Genomic DNA, 18,541 nt, shown 5'->3' with positions numbered 1-18,541 from the left:
GGCCCAATTCAAGTCCGAGTCAAACTTCCATGGATATTATAGAGAATCATTCATACCAATTCAGGACACAGACACTACTTAATACTTTTCTCATAAATATATATAACCCACAAAGCCTCCTTAGAAAGTTACAAGTCTACTACAGAAACTGTTATCTTATCTCACATTTCTCGTCTCCCTTACTTGAGTTGCTATTTTACAAAAAAAACTCAGCTACAAGAAGTCGGACCTTGTTTCCATTTCCTTTCTGTTGCTATCTCCAACAAACTTGCTTACTGAGATTGCTTCTCCGCAAGCTCCCTTACCCGTAACAGAATCTGCGTAGGAATATGCATCGACCCATGTTTCTTGAGACTTCCCTGGAAACACGACAGTATACTCATAAGCTCTCGTTATTACAACTTGAGCAAAAGAAACTCCAGTTGGAAGCTAAAGGGATAGAGAGAGAGAGAGAGAGAGAGAGAGAGAGGGAGGTACCACGCTGTTTGAGGGACTCTGAGCAAAGCTTGTCTTCAAAAGGTTTCGCCATTTGTCCTAAAAAACAACAAGATGTTTAAACCAAAGCCTTGATTGATAGTATAAGCAAAGAGGGTTAAAAAGGTTGAATTACCTTGAGATCTACAGAGGTACGATAGGAGTGTGATGAAAACAAATGCTTTTTGATTTCAGACCACTTCCCGGCTCCATATTTTGATACACCCTCAACTAGTTTTGCTATCTCAGACAGAGTCCAAGCTCGATGATGCTTCCTTCTAAGCGCACCACCTTGCATGATTGGCACACCAATGTTATTCTCATCCGAGCTATTTCCAGATGAGTCTATGTGCTCTGGCTCCATCTCTTGATCAACCTCAGAGAGAATATGCTCCACATTGTTCTCGTCACTTGTAGCAAACTGCATTCGCAAACCAATAAAGCAATGAGAAACTGTGTCATACCTGGAACACCAAATTCATCTTATATCAGGTAGATGGTAAATGAGATCTAACCCTATACCATTTCTACTATCAGCAAAGTACGAAATGAGAATTACGAGAGTAAGGTAACTTAAACAACAGATATCTCTTACTTCGTTTTGGACCGGTCGAGAAGCAGACTTTTCCACCGAATCTCGGTTCACAACCTCACTGCTTAACTGGGATGGACTCAGATTGAGGTTACTCTCTGCTGCACTAGCTTTATCTTCCAAGTAACTGGAATGACATCCCTACACAATGTTGTAAAATCCTTAATTACATTCCGACATAACAGCAAAGCAAAATAATGGCATAGAAGATGATCACTTATTTTATTATTTTTACATCTGTGCTTCTTGAGATAGAATTTGGCATGTGACACAAGGCACAGATGTAACACGAGCCAGATGATTGGAAGCTTTTTTCAGTTCAAAGGAAAGGTATGAGATTAATTTACTATATTGAGGAGCATGAGTAACCAAGAGACATACCAAAAGAGCCATAATGTTCTCTCTTGGACGGCTTCTCCGGACATGAGAAACATAAGGAACCTCAATTTCAGATCCAGCAAGGGATACCATCCTGGTGACAGTAACTCTCTTCCCTGAGGAGACACTGATAGACCTGACCTCAGATTTTTCGGACAACCTCTGATCTTTAGAAGGAATCACTGACTTGTCATTTTGCTGTTTATCATCTGTTTCCGAAAGTTCTTCAATGTATCTTCGTGTAGGCTTCCTAACTCGTTTTGCAGCCCTCTGTTCACTGGAATAATCCTCACTAGCGTAATAGTGGTTGCCACCGTTTGAATGTCCATTCACATGATCAGTACTCGATGGAGCATCTTTCATTTTAGTAGCTCTTACGTCATCTCCCATCTCCTTTCTAATGGCATTCGTCACATCGTTGGACTTCTCTTGATTTCCAATTAACTTGTTATCTTTCACCCTCAAGTTAGTTGTTGGTACATCACAAGAATTAATAAGTCCCATTGCAATCCTCCTTTTAAGCCACGTCTTGTCCTTAACAGTCGTATCACGGCCAAAAGTTGCCCTGAATGTTTCTTGCAGTGCTTTAATCGGTAAATTATCCAAGCAGATCTCACCTCTAACTCTAGAAAAATCAGGTTTTTGAGCAGCAGCAGACAATGCAGTTTCTTTTGGACTAGCAACTGCGTTTGAGCATCGTTCCATCATATCAGATTCATTCATCTTGCATTCATCCTGCAGTAAAGCTTCATGGTGGACTTGATCCTCCTCAAAAAAGTTGTTTTCATTAGAACACTGGATATTGGCATCTGCAGGAGTGGAAGGCATCTGAGATCCATGTACATTCTCAAGCCTCTCTTCCTGTTCAACCTTTTGCAACATCTCCTCGTTATACTGCAAAAATCTCAAAGATGGAGCAAAATCTTAGGAGTAAGACCATCTGGTCTCTCATGGAGTTCTTATGAAAACATTAAGAATCTAACTGTGGAAATGATACAATGCCATAAATTTTAATTCTATTTTCAACACTTTTGAACTGGTACTAACCTCAGATCGAGACTTTACCTGGTCTGTATATGGTTGCACATTATCAGAATGCAATAAACCTGAATTGATAGCTGAAAGAATAAGAAAATTTATCACCAATTTATCTGAATCCTCAACGTAAGATAGAGAAAGCCACAGAGACACAAGCATATATATCAATAATAGAAATTGGTATGAAATTGCAATAGATTGATACACATCTATAGTTTGGAAAAGAAACCAAAAATTTAGCTCTCTCTATGATTTGCATCTAGCATAATCACTCTGTGTAAATATATGAAATGTTTAAAGAAGTGCATTTGGATATACAATGCATTCCTGACCATAGAAACATATGTTCCCTGAGAAAAGGAGCATAATTAGAGCTAAACTACCATAGGCTTTTAAGCAAGAACGGTTCAACATGTAAGGGTCTAAGGGAACCAAACCTTCTGAACTTTCAATCTGGGACAACCGAGAAGGTATCCCTTCAGCTGGAAGGTAACCTATAGTCTGACAAGCATCTGATGCAATATGCATATCCGTCTCATCGACCTCCACATTTTCTTCATCGGTTGCAAGGTAGCCTATAGTCTGACAAGTATCTGATGGAATATGCATATCGGTGTCATTGACTTCCAAAATTTCTTCATCGGTTGCAGGCACTAGACTCCCATCTCCTGAAACCTAACCATTTCCATAAACAACCCAAAATAAGATTTTGAAAGGCTGGCTAATATATATAGTCATAATAGACAGATTTCTCAAATCCAGAAGCCCCTATTAGATTATTTTGTCCCCGTTCTAACTTGGAAGAAGTTCACAGAAGTCAGAAGCCACACGCAGAAATCAAACAATAGGATTAACTATAAGAGAGCCAGTGAAAAGAAGACATTTATAGCCATACCCGGACAAGCTTGTAGGCAACAGGATTTCCAATCTGATTTGTTGAAGAAAATGGTGTGATCCTTGTCTGAGCATTGCCCTCAAACATATCTCTGCGGTCCTCAACAGTTCCAACCACAGTTCCCATCGCAAATCTAACTTAGGAACACACTATCTGCAATCCCAAACAGAGAAAAAGCAAACAAATTGATATATGCTCAATATATTCTTCAAGTACTAAAAAAACCAATCTACCAAAGCATGTTTCAGTACTACATATAACTTTACCAAAGAAAAAAACAATTCTTTTACTATTTGACAGCATCTCTGTACAATTTCACACCAAAAACCTGAACACAAAGCAAATTCTCATACAAATAACACCATCAGACGAAAACAAAGCAGCCCCAAAGTGAGAAGTATCTATTATCAAACAAAAGTAAAGCCCTTTGAATATTAAGTATAACACTAAGTATACAAAATTAAGAAAGATTAAAAAATTGAAATTCCAAAGAATTCACAAGTTTCGCAATTGACAAACTAAGACCTTGCATTCTCACAATCAATTTGACAATTTTAGATCGAATTACGAATACAACACAGAAATACAACAACAACATATTAAGAAAGAACAAAATCAAAGCTTGAAATGTAGAAACGAATTAAAAAAAGGTTGAATTTTTATTGCTTACCACCGGAAATCAAGTTTTGTCGCCGGAGAGTGACAAATACAGCAACAAGCGATTGATTACACTTTCCGGTTACCTCAAAGCGTCGGAGACTTAATCATGTCTAAGAAAACAGATTAATCTACGATGATTTCAGAGGAGAAGTTTCTTAGACAAGCAAAAAAGGTTAAAGAAAAGTGGAAATTTTTGGTACTGCTTTTATGTTTGGCTCCCTTTAGGCTTTTTTTTTTTCCAGTGCTTAGAGCAAAATTAACAGGTCCCGGACTCCAAAGCGTTTTATTAACTCAAAAATAACTTTATTTTGTGATTTGGAATCCGTATATACCTATTCAGCTTTGGTCCGATATCGAAGCATTGCCACGTCAGTAAATAGCTTAATATGCCAAAACAGAGTAAACTACGTTCCGTTTTAGGTCACGTGTGCAAGACACGCCGTGTCGTCTGCTCTATCTAGATCAGGATTGCACGCCGTCTGTGAATTTGACACTCATATGTTAATTTGTAATTTTTTTGCTCTCAAATTGTTAGATGTTTCACAAAGTTTGAATTATTACTTAGTACATGATAGTTGAAAACATAAATCAACATTTCTTTGTTGCTAAATAATGTCCTTGATCCTTGAGACATCATTGTGGACTTCTCTTCTCTTGCAACAATGATCATTTTGCTGCATCATGAATGGAAGTTGCATGTCTGAGTAGACCTGTTTCTCCTGCAACAATGGAAACTTGAAAGGAAAAAGAAAAAAACTAAACACAAAACCATTAGGACGGTAAGCAAAAGCACTAAGTTATCATGGTGATTAGGTTGGGATAAGAAGTGAGTATCAGACCACATCAACTTTAGTGGATCTCAAACTGATCTCTGAATGTGCAAACGAAAAGAATTGTCATAGGAAAACTTAGAACAAATGTCAACGATGTAAGGTGCTTCCGAACTCCCAAGAACTTGGACATAGATAGTTCAGAGAGACTATAAACTCCATTTTTAATATAAGCATTGTCACTGAATCCTCTTATACCATCAAAATTTGGTGTAAGGATTGAGCAGAGATGGATCAATGCTGAGAAAACAAGTAACAACAACAATAAAATCATCATAAGAATTTTTTTTCTCTATGAAAGAATATCCAGAGGGAGTTTAAATCAAGATTTATATGTCATTAAGCAAGACTACTAGTGCAATCTCAAGTAAGAACGAGCTACATCATAAATAGATAACATGACTAAGGTATATATAATCAAACGAAAACATCTATGAATAAAGAGACTCATAGAAGATAACACAAAAAAAGAGAGAACAAAACTAGAAACTAGCATGCACACATTTTTATGAAGAAAGTCCCAAACTTTATCAGCAGAAGAACGTTGAGATAAGGTTGCAAAATGAAAGGACTTGCTCTGGACACCTTGCATAACAATCTTATCCGATCCAATAGCAGGTATTTTTGTAGTTATCCCGGTTTAGAGAAACCTCTTTCTCATCTAGAGGGTTACTGTGAACTGTTGAGAGATTTACAGTAGAAGCAAGGTGAGGACGAAACCTTATCTTTGTGGTTGCAGACATGGCGGGTACTTCTCTACCTTCGTGTCTCCTCAGTCAAGGACCTTCGTTACTCTTCTCTTCTTCGAATCAGGACTCAGAAGCTAATAAATGTCGAATTGGGATAACATCTGGAAAACGTTGTCTTGTTCGTTGTTTCGCTAAGAAGAAAATCAGTTTTGTGGATCAGATTCTCGATTATATCGAAGGTATTCTCATTGCCATGGAAATTTGAATTTGAATTTTTTATGAGAAGAAAAATTGAGACTTTTTAACTGTCTTGAGTTTGGTCTTTGTGTGTTCTTGTTTTAAGGCGGTCCCAAGCTTAGGAAATGGTATGGAGCTCCTGAACTTCGGCCAAAGGATGGATCTTTAAGTGGAGACGACGATGAATTTGAAGGTATCATTAAAAACAAAATGCAAGATACTTAAAATGGTTGAAATGGAATCTCAGGACTTGCACATAACTCTTATCTGCATTTTGGTATCTCATTTGAAACCAATGAAGCAGAGGAAAAAGAAGATGATCTTGATGGAGAGAAAGACGTTGTTTTTGTAACTGATGGAGACAGTGATTTGGGTCAGGTGTGTTTGCTTTTCACAGAAGCATCATCCATTGGATGCAACAAGATGAAAGTTTAAAAGTGAAACTGAGAACTGTTAATTCTTAGCTGATGTAGATGATTATACTGCAACTGATTGTGAAAGGAACTCGGGTTAAAGCACTTGTGAAGGACAAAAGAAAGGCTTTGGAAGCTTTTGGATCTTATGTTGAGGTTGGTTCATTGAATATATACTCTTGGTTCTATCTGTTGTTTCTCTTTACGTTGGCAAACATTGAGTGGAATTATAATTGTGAAGTTGACGACTGGAGATGCAAGCGACGAGCGTTTCTTAAAGAAAGCTTTTAAGGGTGTTGGTGCGGTCATATCCCCGACAGTATGTTTAACCAAACCGTTCACCATTCGTATCAAGTTGTACATTGATCTAAAACATGGAGCATTTCATTCTTTCCTTGGCAGGAAGGTTTCTTATCGATTGTCAAGAGTTTTAGAGGTGTAAAACACGCAGTTCTCTTGTCTCAGGTAAGTATACAATCTCCATGACTTTGCCCTTGTCATGCTCAGTTCCATATTATGAGAATTAGACAGTTAATGGTGATGCATTAGCAACAATCTTGCAAGGCTTGGAAGTTGGAATTGTTTTGTTTTGTTTTGTGTCTGTGAGGTCATGGTTTAATGAAGCTGCAGTTGTCTGTTTATGAAAGCAGCGGCGGAATTCAAGCTATGATGAATAGCAAAGCCAAAAAACTGGCCGAGCAAGATGAAAACGCCGCTATATCTTCAAATGTCCCTTATACAATCATAAGAACAGGCAAGCTGGAGAACAGTCCTGGAGGGAGTCAAGGCTTCAACTTTAGCGCGGTAAAGTCATCTTATAATAGATAAGGAAAAACATGTATCTTGGCTTTAAACTTTAGACAATATTGTTATGAATGGAAACAGGGTGCTGCAGCCAAAGGAAGCATAAGCAAGGAAGATGCTGCTCGTATATGTGTTGAAGCACTAAGTGTGATCCCACCAACAGGGTTGATATTTGAGGTAGGATTCTAACATTTTATTGATGATGCTTCCTATACAAATAAGCATTTGTTACTGATGAGGCTTCTGATTCGGTCAGGTTACGAATGGAGAAGAGGTTGTATCTGACTGGGAAGGACAATTGATGAAAGTGATGCAGAGACAGAGTGACAAGAAGTAAGCTTCAAAGCTGAGATGAACAGACAATCACATTATACATCATCACTGCCTATATCTTTCTTTTATTTTTGTAATCAGACATCATCATTGTCTATATTTAACAACATGTTTCTGTTGATGAAGATAAGAAATTCCTTCCTTTATATTTGATATGGGTCTCTAGATGCTTTGAAAGCCTTAGAATTGTTAATTTTAACCATGAGTATCATAGCAAGAATGAAATAAAGTATGGGAGACCCTACCATATACATTCTTTCACTTTCATAGTTTCATAAAATATCCAAAAGAAAGTTTTGATTGGAAAATGGATGTGAGCCAAGAAATTGATTATTAAAGGTGAAGTGAACCAAAAAGTTGGCTGGATTCTTTTGTCCAAATGCCAAATGAAACAAATAAAGAAAGGAAAAAAGAGGCTTTGTGTTGTAAAACAACTTGAAACTTGTGTAAAAATGGAGAAAAAAGATAAGGAATAATAAAAGTACCTAACTAAAGTTAAAACTACAAGTCTCTGTTGTCTTTTTGACTTTAAAGGATCATGCAAGCACAAAGGCAACGAGGATAATCATCTTCTTTTGCTAGATCAGACTTTTTAGTACTCTTTCATGTTTTTCTTTTTCTTATTTTGATTGAGTTTTATAACTTTATTTTGAGCTAATAAAGGTTCAGATGAACATTGCTAAATTTTGAGTTTCTGCAAAACATGATTTACACATCATTTTTGATTATCTTGAAGTGCATAAAAAGGATGATTAGAGAACTTTTGGTCTAATTATTAACTTGTCATAAATGTATCAGTTGGTGGCAGAACTTGAATTTCAGAGATATGCCAAATCTAACAAAAGAGGAACTCTTTTATTTATTATCTCAGAATCAAAGACATAAACATTATGTAGATAACATTTCAACAGAAATTACATAAGCAAAACTGTTGAAGACCCTTAAGAAGAAAACACAATATTAATGTCATAACTGTTCCACAACAACAACAACAAAAACATGACACACCTTAATCCACAATCAAATTAGCTTTGAATCTACAAAATCAAGATGTTTTTGGTTATATTACCCGGATCTAAATCTCTTCTGGTTGTTGGCCTTACCGTCAGATTTCAATGTCCCGGTAGATTCGCCTTCCGATGAAGCATCAACCGATCTAGCAAAAGAATGAGAGAGATCTCCATAAAGACTTGCAACAGTTCTGATATTGTTATTGAGCTCTCTTATCAAACCAACATTTCTTCCCAAGTGATCAGCTTGTTTCGACTCATGGTTCTGATTGATCTCGTTGATCAAAAGCCGGTTCTGATCAAGAATGTCTTGAACTTGAACAAAGCTCTTCTGGAAATTCTGCAACAACTTACCATCCATTTGGTATCTCTCTCCAAATCCAGAATACACATCTCCTTCCATTCTTGATTCCATCAAATCTCAAATCTTGATTCTACAATTGCAACAAAACTCAACATTAAACAAGTGTTTATTCTTGTTCCGTTGACCTTGTCTATAAAATCTTGATCTCACTTTTCAAGTAACAACACAAAGCGAAGATTAAAATTCTTTTTAATTTTCAGTTACATTTCAAGAACCCTCAATTTCGGACAAAACATCAAACACGTTTTCAGGATAAAAAGAGATCTATATATAGATAAAAAGAGAGAACAAGTAATAGCTGATGATTCTATAAGTAGCCTTCACCTATAGTGAGATAAATCTCAACAAAAGTAGAAACCGATTCCATAAGATTCATAAAATTCCATAAATTTTTAAGACCCAGAAATCATATCTAATGAATCCAAAAAAAGCAAAGCAAGATTTTTTACAAGTAAGAAAGACTCTAAATTCAGTTTCATACCTTTGAAAAAACAAGCTCCGGGAAGAGGAAGCAGAGGAGGAAATCAAGAAAATAATCTCGGGAAATAAAGAAACAAGAATCTTAATGGAGAAATAATATGACAATTATTGGATGCTGAGAAAGCAAAGGAAAAGGAATCTACTTGTCGTCTGTAGACAAACAGTTTGAGACAGAGAGAGATTTGAGGGGAATATATATAAATGTTCTTATCTTTCTTTTTTTCTTTTTATAATAACTCTTTTGGAGAAGAGAAATAAAGATTTTTTTGGTTGTACTTACTTACTCTCTGAATCTTTAATTTGCAGAGTTATGGAGGTTAAAGATATGCCAGTGTCAGACATCTGGAGCCGGATTATTGTGATGACCCGACCCGTAACTTTTGTTTTATTCTCTACGTCTTATTAGGCCTGTTTATTTCATGTAATAGTAGCAGTTGTCGGACAAGGGTAATTAAAATTATCTAAAGTTAGTAAGTTACTACTTTTTTTAAAAAATATGTCAAATAATTTGATTTTTTTTTTCGTAAGGTGTCAAATAATTTGATAACAAGTATAACAATGATGATAATTCAAATATTTAAACTAATTATTCTAAGTTTTATTTAATAGGGACTTAGAATAATTATCATCATTCTTATAGGGTAAAAGTTGGATCCGGATTTGGATATTTCGAGTAGTTATTATTAATTCTAAATAATTTGAAAATTTTAAGGAATTTTTAAGTTTTTAGATAATTTGAGGTTTTGTCCAATTAAAAAAAAAAATTGAGATTTGGCAAATTAAGTGTCGAAAATTGGTTGCATGGAATACAAAAGAAATTAACAAGAGGAAAATTTTGTTCCACATTTGAAAAAGAAAAACATTTCACTAGTATGTGGAGTTTTTAACTCATGGTCCAACGTCTTGGGACTATAATATAAAGGGTGGAAAAGAGCTACTCACGCAAAATCACACCAATACTGAAGCACACTCACCGAACCGACCAAGCTTAGGGTTGGAATTGGATAGATGAGTGTTTTGTGTCCAATAGCCTATATATAGTTTTTTGCTCAAATCCGTTTGAAATTTTATTTGATTTAAATGAAAGGAGTTCTAAAGCCATGAACACGACAGATTTAATAGTATTGATAAGTCCATAAACACCTTTTAATTTCCAAGCTACTATAGGATGGGAGCAAACCAGAAATTCACAGGACGAGTAAACGTTTTGGGCTAACCTGTGAGATTTTTATATATAGGTGTGGGCTGTCGTAGCGATAAACACGACGGTGGTCGATGAAGTATATAGAGTTAGGTTTGAGGCCACGGTACATGCTCGCTTTAATTTGACACAAAAAGCCTCGTTTATACCAAAGAAAATGCAAAGATCTCCAATGTCTTCGGTGTAACCCTTTTGTCAATGCACCAGGTAAAGAGGACGAACTTCTTCGGAAGAAGTCATAGGAAAGGTGACTCTACCAATTATTTGCTTCTAAACCAAAGCAGATACATCGTTAGTTTGATGCTCATTTGAGTTTTAGATCCTAATTCTTGAAAACTAGAGATTGCTAACACAATAAACCTGGAAAACCTCGTCACTCTCGGCTTCACAATCATTGCCTATCTGCGTTCTTTTTTTAATTCTAACTGAAATTCTATTCCTTGATTAAATCAGTGTTTTAAATATTTTAGTTGATGTAAAATAAATTGAAGTATCAAGACCAAAAAACTATTAGCAAATAGTACATAGCCACGAAAACAAAGAATAACACGAAACCAACATAAAAGTTAGCATAAAATCATAAATTTTATATTGATCCAACTGAAAATTATGGCCAACCAACACTGCTAAAATCGTTTCGGGATATATCTAAAAAAACTACGAGTACATGGGAAACAAACTTAGATTTGAATTCAAATTTTATATACCTTTTTCCCCTATAATTACAGCATTGCCAAATTATGTTCCTTAGTTTCCGTTAACTAAAAAAGTGCCTTGAAACACAAGTTATCTTATATTCTTATCTCAAACCCAATGCGCTGAAATTGCGTAGTTTGTTGTGATTTTGACTGCTTGTTTTGCGCCAGTCGAATATTTTCGGATCAGGTATATGAAAACATGACCATATAAACAGTATATATATATTTACTACCGTAAAAGATATTTAACAATATAAATTAAGGAACACCTAAAACAAACGAGATAATCAAATTGTTAAGAGTAGTTGGTGCTTCAATGTTCACACCATGTCCAATTTCCTTCAATACCTCTAAACTCGAATTCGGCAAATGCCTGTCAAGAAAATGTTAATAATAATAAGTCACCATTTATACAAAGAAGGAGAGATTTAATTTCTATGACATACACTGTTGTAGTATTTTGTTAATGTCTATTACTATATTTACCTTTGTAGACGACGTCCATGCTCCAACGGAAACACATTATCCTTATCACCCCAAACGATTAACGTTCTCTGAATATCAATACCAAATAAATCATTCAATTACTAAACTTATTCAATTTTAACTGTTTTTATGGATCAATGAATATCAAATTACCTGTGATATTGAAAATAACTCTGGCTCCTCTTCTCTTTCCAGCAAATTCTTAGCTAAATCAACAAGCTCTTGCCGATTTGTCTCATACATCACCTGAGGATTTATAAACTTTAGGGCTAATTCGCAATTTGTCTAACTTACAGGTCAATTTTTGAATAACAGATAAATACGGGGAAGATTCAGTAATTAACAATAATAAACAGAACTTACAGCGATGAATTGGGAGAGGATGAAATCTGGAACCCAGTCAAGAAATCTGATACCTGTATTCATCGAAACCTTAACTAACAACCGTAGATCTCTCGGATTACTCGGAACAAGAATCTCCGATACATCTCCGCCGTGTTTTTTCATCTCCGTCATCTTTTGCTGTTGTGTAAACCCAACTCCACTACTCACAATCACCAATTTCTCAATCATCTCCGGCCAAATCTTCGCTATCCGGTACGCAACAAATCCACCGTAACTAATTGAATAAACCGATAAATCTCCGTCACCACAACCTAACCTCTTCAAACCTCCGACGATACTCCTCGCCTGAAACTCGATAGTCCGATCGGTGTTTCTCGAGTACGATTTCCCGAAGAACACAAGATCAGGGATAAAGAGATTAAACGATTTCGATAGATCTGAGACTTGATGAATGAACTGCCATTTCGAATTTCCTCCGTAGCCGTGTAACATGACGAGGTTAGGGCGGTTGATTTTACGGTGGCCGGAGATCCAGAAATGTAATGTGGTTTCTCCATCGTTTAAATCGACGGTGATTGGACGGAGATCGCAGAAGATTAGGAAATATAATGATAAGAATGTATCAGCGAGCTTGATTAGGATCGGGTAATCGAAATTGTCGAATAAACACCAAATGAGGTTATAGAAGAGAGTGATTGCAATGGAGATGTATCGACGGAGAATATGAACGAAGCTTTTCATTGACACCATTACAGTGGTGATGATCTGAAAATATGGTGGTGCTTGTGCATGTGTGTGTCTTTGAAAGAGAAATTGGTTGTGATTAAAATTAGACAAAACAGAGCCGTTTAAATCTCTTCCGGTCTAATCCGGTTTAGTCGGTTTATTCCGGTCTGATTCAATTGAATAAAATAGTCGTTGCAGATTTGCAGTTGTTTTCCGTAAAAATAACGTGCGGCACAGTGCATGTTAATCATTGTATTCACAAAACTGAAACTACATAAATAACTAATCTTTCCCGCCAGAGCCTCACTTATGGGCCAAAGCCTATTTATTATAAGTTTTGGGTCAATATTTGATCTTTTAGCCCATTATTGTCAATGGTTTAAACATAGAAAGATACTATTGTTGTAGGTTGAACAAAAGATAAGAAAAAAAAAGGATCTTTGTAAGAATCTTTCTTAAACTTGTATTTTTGTCGACATCTTTGTTAAGCTTCTTCTGGCTGTCAAATAGTGTCTTTTAATGGTTCGTCACATGTGCCACTGGCCTACACTACGTAACAACACATTCGTATTCACACCTTGTCCTCGTATACTCTACGTCAACTTTAACCCAACTTGTGACAAAATCTTATCTTTGGCTCTTCTTCACTCATAATAACTCTAATAAGTCTTTAACTACCCAACCCAATGTAGTTAGACGTGTCTGTCTTATGGACGTGGAATGCTCTCTTCTACTTACTTAAGCAACAAGTTAAATCCGCAAGAAAGAAAAGAAAATTGAGCTTGATGTCTTTTAATTTGTCTGTTCTTCTCAAAACCCTTGACCCCGCAGTCTGCAGTCCGAAATCAACGGCTTCATCTATGATAAAAATTGGAAATCTTCTTCAACCAATAGTAAATATCAGTGTCTACATCAACATTAAGATCACCAGCGATCTAAATGATGCAGAACAGGCAGGCAAAGAAAAGAGGCGTTTTGTTTGTTTCTAAGAGTGGTCCTTCTTCTTGGACGTCCATAATGGTTTCTAAAAGCTTATCTCCGTCTTTCGAATGTTCACCACACAGTTTATCCCACACCTCTCTATATAAACACCCGAGACCGAGAGGAGTGAGAAGAGTAGGGAAAAAGAAAAGAAAAGTAGAGTACTATCTTCCTCTTAAACCAACCATTCAAAATGTTGCGTACTATCTTCCTCTTATCTCTTCTCTTTGCTCTATCCAATGCCTCTGTTCAAGATTTCTGTGTCGCAAACCTGAAACGCGCTGAAACCCCTGCGGGTTACCCTTGCATTCGTCCCATTCATGTCAAAGCTACAGACTTTGTCTTCTCTGGCTTAGGCACTCCTGGAAACACTACAAACATCATCAACGCCGCTGTCACACCCGCTTTCGCAGCTCAGTTCCCGGGTCTGAACGGTCTAGGCCTCTCTACAGCTAGACTTGACTTAGCTCCTAAAGGTGTGATCCCAATGCACACTCACCCTGGTGCCTCTGAGGTTCTCTTTGTCCTTACTGGCTCCATTACCGCTGGGTTTGTCTCCTCGGCAAACGCTGTCTACGTGCAGACACTCAAACCAGGACAGGTCATGGTTTTCCCACAGGGCTTGCTTCATTTCCAGATCAACGCGGGAAAATCCTCTGCTTCAGCCGTTGTCACTTTCAACAGCGCTAATCCGGGTCTGCAGATTCTCGACTTCGCACTCTTTGCTAACAGTCTTCCCACTGAACTCGTCGTGGGTACTACTTTCCTTGACGCCACTACAGTCAAGAAGCTAAAGGGTGTTCTTGGAGGAACTGGCTAAAAAAAGACTTAGGACTACTCCTTGACTAAAACACCAAAACCTGTTTCTTCATCTTTTTTTCTCTTTAATTGATTCTTGTCTTCTCTGTTTTGTGTGCCTTGTAATTCTTCAAAACCTGTCAAAATTGTTACATTGTATGTGAGTTTTTTCAATTAAGATCCTGAGTTGGTCACACCGTTCATATCATTAGCTAAAACTAAGCATTGACATTTGTGAACATTCCAATTTAGAAAAAAACTCCAAACATAAGCTAACTTTTAGGACCAGACTCTCACATGGGTTTCCAGTGGTCCCAACTCCATAAAAGTTAGATCGGTCCTCTGCAATTATTCTACATGATATGTATGACATTTAACTCTAAAGAACCATACAAAAAGGAGACTTCATGTGTAGGCTAACTTAGATCTATATCTGGTAATTATTTATTGCATCAACAATCATCCCCAAAATTCAGTGTTTTTTTTTCTATTGGATTAACTCAGATATAAAGAACAAATTTTGAAATTAAGTCAAAAGACTATAAATTTACAGATTTAAGAGGACCAAAATTGAGATTGACTTAACTCTAACTTCAAGCTCTTTTCAACAATGTCGATTTCTGTGACAACAAGCTTGGAATCTGTCAGTGTCTATCATTGATCTTAAGAAGAAGCTGTCTTCTTTTGAAAATCAAGAAAGCAGCAACAACTACTTGCAAAGCTGCAGCTACGCCGGCGAAGAAAAGCCCCACCGTCTTTCCTGTGTTCACCTTCTGCTTCTTCGGAGGAGGCGGTGGTGGATGTTTATGGTGTCTTCTCTGTCTCCATTTCTTTCTTCGGTGGTGATGTTTCTCGTGAATCGCCTTGTTACTCTCAATAGCCGTTATAGGAGACGGCGGTGGAGATAAGGATAGTGGCGGTGGAGGAGGCGGTGGTGGTGGAGTAATTGAGGAAGAATCTTGTGATTTTGAGTCAACGAAGATAGAAGCAGAGATGAAGAAGAAGACGAAGCAGAAAAGAAAAAGTCTCGAACTTTGTGATGAAGGTTCCATTGGTAGAAATCTGAGAAATTACAGAGGAAAAAACAGAGTGAGATTCGAAATTTGGGATATGAGCTCAAAATCTCAGAATTATGAAATTAGGGTTTCTCGATTTGAGTAACTGAAAAACCAATAGTTGTATAGTGGGAGAAGAATCTGAATCGTTTCGAGGAAAAGAAAGAGAAGCGAATCTGAAGAAGAAGAAGGTGTAACGTAAATAATTGAAGAAGAGAGGAAAGATCGTTTCTGGTGTGTTTGTGTTTTAAATTAGGAACGAAGAGTGACGAGAGCGTTTTGATATTACTATCAGGCCCATTTTGGATCTCTTCTTTTATATTATTTTATTTGTAAGGCCCATCTTATATGATTGCAGATGAGATGAGAGATTCCTACTTCACTTGTGTGTTTTAAAGTTGGTAAAAAAAAAAAAAAATGTGAGCAGAAATGTTATGTTTTATACCATTGTTAGATTTTTGACAGATATATATGAATACAAATAATGAAAAATACCTAGAAGCTATAGAACAGAAGAAGAAAAACACACACACACACACAACACCAGCTACAAACATCCAATGTGTGATTGTATATTAGTCTAGCAAACTTAATATTCTCATATGAACATATATTATTCTCTTATAATATCCTGGAAAAGAAATGATGAAATCCTAACTAAACAGTTGAATTGTAGCTTTTTTCTAAAACATCTTTCTTTATTAATTTTTTGCTTTGAAATAATTTTTACAGCTATAAATGACACTTGCAACACAAATCTGTTATTTTAAATAACCTTTCAGTAATAATTGAGGGAAATGTGCTGGGATGGAAGAGACACACGTAAAGTGGATTCTGATGAAATCATTTATCTGTGAGGTATGGAGCCGATTTAATAAAGCTACACGTTCGTCATCAAAAAGATATACATTTAACGCAATTTGATATACATGTACTCAGTAGTCAGTACTCACATACACAGACATGTGTATATATAGATAATAGACTACTAGATTTAATTTGAATGTATGCATGTGACCCAAATTGCGTCGCATTGAGGAATTACGATTTTCTTTTGTGAATCGACTTTGTGTAAAGAAAGAAAGTGTGAAAGCTGATAAAAAGGCATATATATATATATATGGGATATATATATGCGAGATACCCTTTTTCGAGCAAAGCATGCATAACACAACAAAGCACCAAAAATCTTTGTTCTTGAGAATTTAGCATTTACACAAATATGAAACTTCAACCACAGTATAAACTTGGCCAAAGTTGTGTTTTTTTTCTTAACCATTTAGTAGACATGAGGGAAAATAGCATGCCGACTAGCCGGATAATTCTCAAACTTTTGGAGATACCAACGGTGCGTTTCTCCAGCTGCGTATGTCAGATTAGCAGCCTACAAAATAAATAAATAAAACAAACACCCTTGAGAAACAAATTAAAGCATTTCATTAGTGGATTTTGCAAATAAGAGAGTGAACCATACCACGAAACCAAAGAGTAACCAGATGCTTATATCTGTTCCTCCACTCGATATAAGTAAACCTAGATATAAAACCTAAATCTCAGAGCATCATATCATTAGAAAATATATTTTAAAATAAAATAAAAAAATGGGAGAAGTTGAAGATATCTATCTACTAAGGAGGATTTATTACGATTTCTGCTAGGAAATGCGGACATGAGACCATCTCAAACCAATCTCCATATGGAATTATGTACTCTTTTGCTTGACTAGGATATTCCCGGAGTGATCCCTGCAATAACGTACGTTTTGTTATTTCACAATGATGAGCAAAAAACTAATTGTTAGAACTTACAAGAATGGCGTGACAGCGACGTTGATGTATCCATCCCCAAAGAAAAATGGCTCCACCAATCCACTGGAGTGATCCAAGCTTCATCAAAGGACTTATAGATAATAACAAATTAAAATCATGACTATGGCTTTTCCCACTAGCAATGAACTCAGCCACTTGACTTCCTACGAATCTTGCTACCTCTGGAGCAATATTGGAGCAGAGTGACAAAGGCGCTGCTACATAGTAACTAAACACACACAATATTAAAAGCCAAACAGAAAGACAATCAAAGTATAATATAAGGAGATGAGACTTACAACAATGCGCCAACATAAGCGAGAATGTGCATCCGAGCGGAAGTGCTATATTTGAATACATAGAATGACTCTATAACACGTCTCAAGACATGGATCTCCATCAGAAGAAGTAGAAACACCGCTCGCCCCACTTTAAACCGATGCTCAACATGAGTCATATGGAAAGAGAAAACGTGGGAACCTCCGGCCATTTTGCAAGCATACATCCAAGTTGCAGCAAGCAGGAGAGTTGTCCACACCACTCCGACAACATAGAAGTGACCAAAGAACTTCTGAGGAACTGTAAACTTCTACATAGAGAGTATAACACATCTGAGTTACTTAAAAATGCTTTAGCCCTTTTCCACATTCAACAATCAAAAACAGAACAAGTTCGAATATTTTTACGCATACCTGAGAGGATGGGTGAAGAATCTTGCCTCTACCAGCGAAACTCAAAACGAGTTCACGAAAAGAGTTAAGCTTTGAACTAGGTATTGAAGCAATCACCAAAGGAAGTATAGAGACGATCCAAACGGTGATCCAAGCGGCTTTAACCAACCACACAATCTCTACCTCCATACTTTTTTTTTTTGTGTGTGTGTGTTTCTTCTCTTTGAAATCACAATTAGGGTACAATAATCAAAGTATGAATTAAGAGATTCCAAATCGGAGAAGAAAAGTTTTATAATAAGTTTGCCGGAAACAGACGCAAAATCATGTGCAAATTGGAGAAATTTGATTGAGAAGCAATGCATTAGCGAAGTCAGTGTTTTTTCTGAACATTGCTTGTGAATTTTGATAATCTCGAATTAAAAGTCAATGAATGAATATTAAATTGTTAATTACGTAATTAGGGATAAGAATAAAAACGTTAACACGAAAAATGGATTTAAATTAGGTGACAACACACTAGCTAGTATCATTTTTTTAGCAACCACCACGTGTATAAACGTAACTACAAAATT

General features: G+C 36.4%; 8 protein-coding genes, 1 long non-coding RNA gene and 1 other non-coding gene across 15 annotated transcripts; 3 read left to right on the top strand and 7 right to left on the bottom strand.

Annotated features, from left to right (window-relative positions):
• Positions 1-7: 7 nt before the first annotated feature.
• Positions 8-4,363, bottom strand: TRFL6 (TRF-like 6). Of its 2 annotated transcripts, none has more exons than NM_202404.2 (9): positions 4,048-4,363; positions 3,378-3,530; positions 2,920-3,157; positions 2,492-2,562; positions 1,448-2,338; positions 1,070-1,207; positions 611-895; positions 478-534; positions 8-359 (listed from the first exon to the last, which is right to left on the bottom strand). In NM_202404.2, the coding sequence occupies exons 2-9, from the start codon at positions 3,501-3,503 to the stop codon at positions 273-275; spliced, it is 1,893 nt and encodes a 630-aa protein (NP_974133.1). In that variant the 5' UTR covers positions 3,504-3,530; positions 4,048-4,363; the 3' UTR covers positions 8-272. The 2 variants fall into 2 exon arrangements, with proteins under 2 accessions (NP_974133.1, NP_565045.1); NM_105924.4 differs by having other exon boundaries at positions 2,510-2,562.
• Positions 4,364-4,536: 173 nt separating this feature from the next.
• AT1G72645 (uncharacterized protein) lies at positions 4,537-5,495 on the bottom strand. The gene has a single exon (NM_202403.2). The coding sequence runs from the start codon at positions 5,142-5,144 to the stop codon at positions 4,887-4,889; it is 258 nt and encodes an 85-aa protein (NP_974132.1). The 5' UTR covers positions 5,145-5,495; the 3' UTR covers positions 4,537-4,886.
• Positions 4,965-5,099, bottom strand: AT1G09333. Its single transcript, NR_139606.1, has one exon. It is a non-coding gene; the product is annotated as an other RNA (small nucleolar RNA).
• A 4-nt stretch (positions 5,496-5,499) lies between the features above and the next one.
• AT1G72640 (NAD(P)-binding Rossmann-fold superfamily protein) lies at positions 5,500-7,600 on the top strand. Of its 4 annotated transcripts, none has more exons than NM_001334544.1 (9): positions 5,500-5,795; positions 5,900-5,986; positions 6,098-6,171; positions 6,267-6,362; positions 6,448-6,525; positions 6,609-6,671; positions 6,857-7,010; positions 7,092-7,187; positions 7,267-7,600. In NM_001334544.1, the coding sequence occupies exons 1-7, from the start codon at positions 5,609-5,611 to the stop codon at positions 6,881-6,883; spliced, it is 612 nt and encodes a 203-aa protein (NP_001323089.1). In that variant the 5' UTR covers positions 5,500-5,608; the 3' UTR covers positions 6,884-7,010; positions 7,092-7,187; positions 7,267-7,600. The 4 variants fall into 4 exon arrangements, with proteins under 4 accessions (NP_001323089.1, NP_001031269.1, NP_177408.3 ...); NM_001036192.3 differs by having other exon boundaries at positions 6,837-7,010; positions 7,267-7,585; NM_105923.5 differs by having other exon boundaries at positions 6,095-6,171; positions 6,837-7,010; positions 7,267-7,519.
• A 570-nt stretch (positions 7,601-8,170) lies between these two features.
• On the bottom strand, positions 8,171-9,575 carry ELF4-L2 (ELF4-like 2). The gene is made up of 2 exons (NM_105922.4): positions 9,199-9,575; positions 8,171-8,787 (listed from the first exon to the last, which is right to left on the bottom strand). The coding sequence occupies exon 2, from the start codon at positions 8,766-8,768 to the stop codon at positions 8,409-8,411; it is 360 nt and encodes a 119-aa protein (NP_565044.1). The 5' UTR covers positions 8,769-8,787; positions 9,199-9,575; the 3' UTR covers positions 8,171-8,408.
• A 1,714-nt stretch (positions 9,576-11,289) lies between these two features.
• AT1G72620 (alpha/beta-Hydrolases superfamily protein) lies at positions 11,290-12,735 on the bottom strand. The gene is made up of 4 exons (NM_105921.3): positions 11,946-12,735; positions 11,736-11,828; positions 11,583-11,650; positions 11,290-11,469 (listed from the first exon to the last, which is right to left on the bottom strand). The coding sequence occupies exons 1-4, from the start codon at positions 12,675-12,677 to the stop codon at positions 11,355-11,357; spliced, it is 1,008 nt and encodes a 335-aa protein (NP_177406.2). The 5' UTR covers positions 12,678-12,735; the 3' UTR covers positions 11,290-11,354.
• Positions 12,736-13,427: 692 nt separating this feature from the next.
• On the bottom strand, positions 13,428-15,722 carry AT1G72600 (hydroxyproline-rich glycoprotein family protein). 2 transcript variants are annotated; one of them, NM_001198455.1, is made up of 2 exons: positions 15,019-15,631; positions 13,428-14,569 (listed from the first exon to the last, which is right to left on the bottom strand). In NM_001198455.1, the coding sequence occupies exon 1, from the start codon at positions 15,482-15,484 to the stop codon at positions 15,077-15,079; it is 408 nt and encodes a 135-aa protein (NP_001185384.1). In that variant the 5' UTR covers positions 15,485-15,631; the 3' UTR covers positions 13,428-14,569; positions 15,019-15,076. The 2 variants fall into 2 exon arrangements, with proteins under 2 accessions (NP_001185384.1, NP_177404.1); NM_105919.5 differs by lacking the exon at positions 13,428-14,569 and having other exon boundaries at positions 14,865-15,694.
• Positions 13,712-14,642, top strand: GER1 (germin-like protein 1). Its single transcript, NM_105920.2, has one exon. It carries the CDS (start codon positions 13,828-13,830, stop codon positions 14,452-14,454), a length of 627 nt encoding a protein of 208 aa, NP_177405.1. The 5' UTR covers positions 13,712-13,827; the 3' UTR covers positions 14,455-14,642.
• Positions 14,927-15,694, top strand: AT1G09327. Its single transcript, NR_139605.1, has one exon. It is a non-coding gene; the product is annotated as an other RNA (long non-coding RNA).
• A 910-nt stretch (positions 15,723-16,632) lies between the features above and the next one.
• On the bottom strand, positions 16,633-18,225 carry AT1G72590 (3-oxo-5-alpha-steroid 4-dehydrogenase family protein). Its single transcript, NM_105918.3, has 6 exons — positions 17,988-18,225; positions 17,595-17,884; positions 17,296-17,524; positions 17,134-17,232; positions 16,962-17,033; positions 16,633-16,871 (listed from the first exon to the last, which is right to left on the bottom strand). The coding sequence occupies exons 1-6, from the start codon at positions 18,153-18,155 to the stop codon at positions 16,767-16,769; spliced, it is 963 nt and encodes a 320-aa protein (NP_177403.1). The 5' UTR covers positions 18,156-18,225; the 3' UTR covers positions 16,633-16,766.
• Positions 18,226-18,541: the final 316 nt, after the last annotated feature.

The sequence above is a fragment of the Arabidopsis thaliana genome (assembly GCF_000001735.4).
Source record: "Arabidopsis thaliana chromosome 1 sequence".
Lineage (NCBI taxonomy): Eukaryota > Viridiplantae > Streptophyta > Magnoliopsida > Brassicales > Brassicaceae > Arabidopsis > Arabidopsis thaliana.
Note: the sequence above shows the minus strand (reverse complement) of the source record. Positions and strands in the feature narration are given on the sequence as shown.